The sequence below is a fragment of the Eimeria tenella genome, genomic scaffold (assembly GCF_000499545.2).
Source record: "Eimeria tenella Houghton genomic scaffold, Eth_scaff42, whole genome shotgun sequence".
Taxonomy (NCBI): Eukaryota; Apicomplexa; class Conoidasida; order Eucoccidiorida; family Eimeriidae; genus Eimeria; species Eimeria tenella.
In genome coordinates, this window is record NW_013543356.1 from 38,464 (window position 1) to 46,086 (window position 7,623).

At 44.2% G+C, this 7,623-nt stretch overlaps 2 protein-coding genes across 2 annotated transcripts in view; one reads left to right on the plus strand and one right to left on the minus strand.

Moving 5' to 3' along the window:
- Window positions 1-1,569, minus strand: part of ETH_00002770 (uncharacterized protein) — a gene marked incomplete at both ends in the record, with an annotated part of 6,045 nt that extends 4,476 nt beyond the window's left edge. The window contains 3 exons of the mRNA XM_013376910.1: window positions 198-366; window positions 599-839; window positions 1,243-1,569. Of these exons, the coding sequence (XP_013232364.1) occupies window positions 198-366; window positions 599-839; window positions 1,243-1,569 (737 nt within the window). The remainder of the gene's footprint in view (window positions 1-197; window positions 367-598; window positions 840-1,242) is intronic.
- A 3,757-nt stretch (window positions 1,570-5,326) lies between these two features.
- Window positions 5,327-5,840, plus strand: ETH_00002775 (uncharacterized protein; the record flags this gene model as incomplete). The annotated part of the gene is made up of 2 exons (XM_013376911.1): window positions 5,327-5,479; window positions 5,778-5,840. The coding sequence occupies 2 exons, from the start codon at window positions 5,327-5,329 to the stop codon at window positions 5,838-5,840; spliced, it is 216 nt and encodes a 71-aa protein (XP_013232365.1).
- Window positions 5,841-7,623: the final 1,783 nt, after the last annotated feature.

Here is a 7,623-nt window from a genome sequence, read left to right on the forward strand (position 1 = left end):
AGAGTGTTTGACAGACACAAACCCTAAACCCTAAACCCTAAACCCTAAACCCTAAACCCTTAGCAGCAGGCAGCAGCACCCGCGCACGTCGAGCCTGACGCGAAAGCGCAGTTCCCCAACTCAGCCAATAACAAACCCTAAACCCTAAAACCTAAACCCTAAACCCTAAACCCTAAACCCTAAACCCTTATTATTACCTGAAAAATGCAATTAGCAAACGAGAAAGAGTTCTCGACTGCATGGGAGTTGGCGGCAGCGCCAAGGCGCCCGTGAGGTGTCTGTACACCTGAAGCAGCAGCTCCTCCGGCTGCTGCAGCAGCGGCTGCGCTCCGTACAGCAGCAAAGCAGCTGCCTCACTTGCTGCGCCTGCAGCAGCAGCAGCAGCAGCGGCAGCAGCCGCAGCAGCGGCAGCAGCAGCAGCAGCGAGTGCAGGCGTGGGTAGGCCTTCAGAGCAGCAGCGCCGTGCAGCGTCAACAGCAGGAGCAGCTGCAGCAGCAGGAGCAGCAGCGATAAGCCCGCAGCAGCAGCAGCAGGGATAACCGCGAAGCAGCAGCAGCAGCAAGTGCAGCAGCAGCAGCAGCAGCAGCAGCAAACGGACCAGGCTCAAGTTGTGCTGCTGCTCGCAGCAGGGCTTTTCCCTTCTCCTCCGCGGAGTGTCCATACAGCCCAAAGGCCACTTGTGCTCCTGCAGCAAGAGTTGCGTTTGCAGCAGCAGCAGTAGAAGCAGCAGCAGCAGCAGCAGCAGCAGCAGCCCATAGAGCAGCAGCTGCTGCTGCTGCTGGGGGCTCCGAGACTCCCAAAGGGTAAGCCACATTTTGAGACAGAAGCGGCTTAAACTCCTGCGCGCATATCAATAAGGCAGCAGCAGCAGCAGCAGCAGCAAGAGCAGCAAGTGCAGCAGCAGTAGCGCCAACAGCAGCAGCAGCGGATGCAGCAGCAGCCAATATACACACGGAGACTGGCACGCTGCCTGTTCATCTGGGCATTTGTGGAGTATATATATGTGCTGCAGCAGCTGCTGCTGCTGTAGTTTCTGCTGCTGCTGCTGCAGTTGCTGCAGCAGCAGTTGCTGCAGTCGCCGCAGCAGTTTTTGTGTGTTAGGTTAGTTCTTTATCATAACATTTAATTTCTTTCTACTGTTTCTCAAACAAACAAATTAGAATAAAGATAAATAAATAAATAAATGAATAAATATAATTAATTAATTAATTAGTTAATTAATTAATTATATTTTTGGCCCACCCGCTGCAGCAGCGGAGAGAGTGAAAAGGAGCAGTCTGCTGCTGCTGCTGCCTCCAGCAGCTGCAGCAGCTCCCAAATCTCTTCCAAGGGCACTTGCTGCTGCTGCTGCTGCTGCTGCTGCTGCTGCTGCTGCTGCTGCTGCTCCAGATTCTGGAAAAGGCTCTGGTGAGTTTGCTGCCAATGCTGGAGGTGCTGGCCTAAGGAAGTGCAAATACGCACTCGACGCTCCTGCTGCTGCTGCTGCTCTTGCTGCTGCTGCTGCTGTTCTTGCTGCTGCTGCTGCTGCTGCTCCTGCTGCTTCAGGTAGAGGATAGCGTATGCATGCATCTCTGGGACCAGGGGAGACTCCTGAAGAATTATATTAACATATATAAACCCTAAACCCTAAGCCTTAAACCCTAAACTCTAAACCCTAAGCCCTAAACCCTAGACCCTAAACCCTAAACCCGAATTGAAAGGAGAGCACAAGAAAGGAACAAACTAGCGGAGGTGTATGTACACCTCAAGCAGCTTAACTTGTTGCTTTGTGAGGTAAAAAATCGGGCAGTAAACCCTAAACCCTAAACCCTAAAGCCTAAACTCTAGGCTAGAAACCTCTTGAAATCTCAAACCCTAAACCCCAGCACTTTAAAAGGGTTTAGAGACCCGGGGCTCACGATCCAGGCCTAGGGTCTTGCAGTCTAAAGTTTGCCGTTAAGGATTTAGGGTTTAGGGTTTAGGGTTTAGGGTTTGTAGTCAAGGGTTTATGCTTAAGGCTTCAGGGTTTAGAGTTTGGAAGCGCCTAGGGTTTGGGGTTTAGGGTTTAGGGTTTGGGATCTTACTCCCCAATGCGCCAGCTTCTTCCGCAACCCGGAAACATCCAAGGAAACTGGGGCTTGCAGCATTGTGTGTACATCTGTAGCTGCTGCTGCAGCGACTGCTGCTGCTGCTGCTGCAGCTGCTGCTAGGAGCCGCAGCAGCAACATGGTGGAGAGAAGGGCCAGGGCCCTGAGTGCATGCGCTGGATTTGTTGCAGCCGCAGAAATATGTAAAATAAAGTATAAAATAAAGTAAAAAATAAAATAAAATAAAATAAAATAAATTATCTACTATTCCGCTTTTGTTCTGGGCGCACACGAGACGGTGCCGCCGCCTAGAGCATTTTGTTCCAGGTGTATGTACAGCTCAGAAACCCATCACTGAACTTTCGCCAATTTTTGCGCGCTTGCAAAATTCAGAAAATCAAAACAAAACTTCTTCATTTTTTGTCTACAGAACACTCAAGACATCGATAATGTGCCGGGGCCCCCATAGGGGGCCCCTGGGGGCCCCCGGGGGGCCCCCAGGGGGGTCTTCTGCAATGGAGCCCCTGGGGGCCCCCAGAGAGCTGCATGCAAGAAGCGAAATTTTTACTTTAAATTACTTTTTGAAGCATTAAATGCATTAAAATAATTAATTTGACGAATTTTTGAAGTATTTAGTGACAAAACTAATCCAATTTGCGCTGCTTTTGGGTGCATGCAACTTTGCTGCCAAGAACTAACCCTAACCTTACACTTCCGCTTTTGCCGTATAAATTGAATTTCTTTTTCTCCCCTCCAGCCCCTCTTTTTGGGACTGAGAAGCAAATATAAATCCATTTGCATGCATTTTGATTTATTATTTATTTTAAATCTTGAATTAACTCCTGAGAAGACAATGACCGAAAGTTCTTCCAAAAAGTGGCGAAGGGCTGAACTGCAGCAAAAGGAAGATACAGTTCGGCTGTATGTACACCTCCGTGCAGGCTGGGGCCGAACTGGCTTTTTCACTTTTCACTTTTTCTTTCTGCCAGTTCTATTCAAATATTCTTTGCTGCTGCTGCTGCTGCTACTGCTGCTGCTGCTGCTGCTACTGCTACTGCTGCTGCTCCTACTGCTACTGCTACTGCTACTGCTGCTGCTGCTTCTGCTGCTGCTGCTGCTGCTCTTGCTTTTGCTGCACCTTTTAAAAAAATGGATTTCTATTTTTTTAATTTTCGATAAAACCATTTTTGCAAATGGCCGTGCAGCTCAAATGCATGCAAATGCAAAAAACAACAAAAAATAGAAAAGAAACTTTTTTGCTTTTCCTCTGCATGCAAAAGGAAGAAAACAAAAAAAGGTTTTTTGGGAAAATAAAAAATACACTTTCCACGGAAATGCATGCGCCAGCACAGCCGCGCATGCAGCGGCAGAGATATTTTTGAAATTAAAAATAAAAAAGAAATGAATTATTTTTATCTTCTTTGAGGCCCAAAGGTACAAGTAATTGCTTTTTAGATTTAAATATATTTATTATATTTTTATCTTTTTAAACAAATGCTTGCATGCATCTTTATATGTATAAATGGTCTTGTGATAAATTGGCAGTGTTTGTTGCTGCAAAATAAAAGGACAAAAAGGAAATTAAAAACTTATCTTTTGAGACTCTTTTTCTTATTTTTCACTTTTTGCTTCTTAAAATTATTTATTTGTTTTAACTTGATAGCAACACAAGCTGAAATTCAAGCCAAATGAGCAGCGCAGAGGTCAGGTTTTGTGGTTTAGGGTTTAGGGTTCAGGGTTTAGGGTTTCAGCCTAGGTTTCAGTATCTATACTCCACTTTTAACTAGCAGACAGTGATTGTTCATGCAGGGAGCCTTCCCGCCTCTCCACCTTTCGCTGTATCGAGTTCACTAGGGTTTATGGTTTAGGGTTTAGGGTTTAGGGTTTAGGGTTTACTTAAGCGTTTAGGGTTTAGGGTTTAGGGTTTGTCATCTACCCCAGTACCCACGCGGGCTCTAGGGGAAAAAAGATGCAGCAGTGAAGCAGCAAAACTTTTCACAAAAGATACCTCAATGATTTCAAGAAGAAAATATATATATTTCGAGTTCGTAATAAATATACTTCGAATTATGAATTTTTGTTTCACCGAGCTTGTCTATCTTGACTACTCCTGAGAACGATTTGGGTGATTTGAAACAAATATATATAAAAATAAAGCTGTAAAATTAAACTAAATTATTTTTCTTAATTTTAGATAAAGGTTTTAAATGTTATAATTGCGTACTTGTGCTCGAGTTCAAACCGGGGCAGGTGATAGCCGCATGCACAGCCAGCCCCAGCCAGCCCGAGCTGCTGCTGTGCGCGTGATCGGCTTCATTTGGAAGAAATTGAATTTAAAAATGAAAAATAATATTTATTTTATGACAAGCGGATTTGCAAAGCTGGAAAACTAAGCACCTCCGATGGCGCTGGTGAGCTGTCTTTGCGACTGCTGCTCCAGCTGCGCGAACCAGAGCAGCAGCAAGTGAAAATTCGCCTTTTTCTTTCCCTCTTTTAGACAAACTTGCTGGTAATTTACTTTTCAACTTCTTAATCTTTTCTTTCCGCGAAAAAAGAACTCTCGAGGAGGGCCGGGGAGCCCTTGTCTGCGAAACTTGGATTTCTTGATTCTGGCGCCACTGCCTGTGTGCAACTTCGCCTCCTTCTTGAAAATAATTGCACTAATGCAGTTCTAGACGGCGCATGCAGCGATAAATTGGAGAAATAAAGGCAGAAAAATGCGTTAATTGGTCCTTTTTTGAATTATTGAGTCGCTTTCCTGATTTTTCATTTCCGAAATTCAAGTTTTGTCTGCTGTCTGCAGAGGATCGCACGGCCGCTGCTCGCGGCCGCCAGCTCGATGCCGATGCCGGTGAGCGGTTGAGCCGCTTTTGGGGTTTTTAATTCAATTAAAAACTTGAATTATTATCATTTACTGTTTAAATAACATTGTTGGTGAATTATTATCGTTTATAGCTCATATTATTGCCATCACAATCCCTGTTGCTGCTGCTTACGCAGCCGTCAGATCAGTTCTGGCTGCAGCAAAAACGCCGCTGCAGCTCTTTTGGCTTGCCTTCCATTCCAAGTTTTCGTGTGTGGAGCAAGCGCATGCATGCAAAGAGTTTTTGCTCCATTTATGAGTGTTTCTTTGCTCGCTTTCCTGCGTATTTGTTTCCTTTTGCATCTCTTTCTCTGGTGAGGTCCTTTCTGCACGCCTTTCAAGTCATTTGGTGTCACTTTTTGGCCTTTTCCGCTTCTTTTGCTTCTTCTTTCAGCCAATGGGCACCGGAGTTGTCTTCGATAGGGTCTTGCCCGTCAAATACGCCCTGAGCGGCCCCAAGTGGTGCGCTGTAGTAGGATCGGCACTGACGGGGGCTTTCGCAGGCAACTATTTCTTCAAGAACTACATCATGCGCAGGAATCCCCCGAATGTGAGCTTTAAATGGGATTTTATTCTGCAAAATACTCCTAATTTAGTGGATTTAAAGTAAAGGAAAAGGATAAAAACAAGAAAGAGCAGCAGAACAGCAGCAACAGAGAATTCAAGCGGAATTCAGATTCGCCGGGCAGCCGGTGGGCGCTTGAGCTCCAGCTGCCTGCAGCAGAAGCTAAATGTTTTCATAGCTTGATAAAATAGAATTTTAAATTTTAATTCAAGTTTATTTTTGTTTTTAAGTAATTTTAATTTAGTTTGTTTTAATTTAACTTCAATTTATTTGGCTTTTGCAGCCGCCCCGAGACCCCAACGAGAGGCCGCCGGAGCGGCACCCGCACGCGCCGGAGGAAGAATGAGGTGTACGCGCAGCTTTTGTGCAGAACAATCTGAAAATCATTTTGAGGATTTAAAAAATAAAAAGTGCAGCTGAAAATTGGAACTTTTGCGAATCTTTAAAACGCAAAATCCTCAAAAGTTGATCACTGACAGCCCCCATATTCTCATGTTCAAGTTGGGCGAGTAAGCCAGTCATATGTGTGCGCAAACGCATGCATGCATTTGCGGTGTATATATATAATGCAAATATATCTAAATATTCATTATTTATTTTATAAATAATGAATGTTCCAATTTCGTGGCTCCCCCGCCAAGGCCTCGAGTTGCTGCGTTGATTCTGCAAAACAGCGGGCCAACCTTCGTGGGCTTTCAACATTTTTTTGCTGCTGCTGGTTTCTACGAAGTTGCTGCTCCTGTAGGGTTTAGGGTTTAGGGTTTAGGGTTTAGGGTTTAGGAGGCTTTAGAAACGGGTTCAGTTGCAAAAAGCTGCGGCTGCACTGCCTCCCGCAGCAAATAGAAACCCGCAGTATCTTTTGCATATTTCACAAATTAAATAAAAATGAATATTTAAAAATATTCATTTTAGTCTTTTTGAAAAAGTGCTTGCGCAAAGACAGCAGCGTTTGGGAATATTCTGACAATCCCACTTATTCACATTTGCACTCCAAAGCTGCAGCATTTATCTATCTACATGTATATATATATATATATATGTATAATATATATATATTATATATATATACAATGTATATAATATATATATGTTATATATATTGTATGTATTTAACACAAAATGTACAGAGTGTGGATGTTTTAATTTCTGTGGGTTACACCTTTTGCATGCAGAGTGCTACAGCAGAAGCTGCTGCTGCAGAAGCCGAGCCGCAGCAGCAGCAGCAGCTGCTGCTGCTGCTGCTGCAGCTCAGCTTCTTTGCAAGGCGGAGGGGCTCTGCCGGCTGCTGGGACAAAAGTACCAAATATGTTTTTAAATGGAGAACAAAGTTAAAAATAAAGTCAAAATGTGTTTAAAAATAGACAATAAAGTTTGAAATAATGCCAATTCAATGCACTTTCCAGGATTTTCCCCCTTCTACTTGCCCTCTGCAGCACCTGCTGCTGCTGCTGCTGCTGCTGCTTCTGCTGCTGCTGCAGGGGCCCCCAGCAGCCACAGCTGCGCTTCGTCGCCGCTGCGGCAAACCTCGAAGACGGCGGCGCGCTGTGCGCAGCACAGCAGCAGCACAGCAGCAGCGTAGCAGCAGCACAGCAGCAGCGCAACAGCATAGTAGCAGCAGCATAACAGCGGCACAGCAGCATAATAGCAGCAGTACAGCAGCAGCACAGCAGCATAATAGCAGCAGTACAGCAGCATAATAGCAGCAGCACAGCAGCATAATAGCAGCAGCACAGCAGCAGCGTAGCAGCAGCACAGCAGCAGTGCAGCAGCAGCACAGCAGCAGCGCAAGAGTAGTGCATTAAGTTGTTTTTTGGTGCAGTTTAGGTCTTCATTTGATGCATGCAAAGGCCCCAGAGCTGTTTTATTTTGCTGCAACTTTTAATTATTTTAATTTTTTTCAATTCCCACTTTTTGCTTCTTTTCCAGGGTGTCTGTCTGTACACCTGCTTTTGAAACCTGGACCATCTATTATCTACATATATATTTATTTGTATTTATATTTATATTTATATTTATATTTATATTTATATTTATATTTATATTTATATTTATATTTATATTTATATTTATATTTATATTTATATTTGCATTTATATTTATATTTATATTTCTAAACCCCTTTTTGCCTC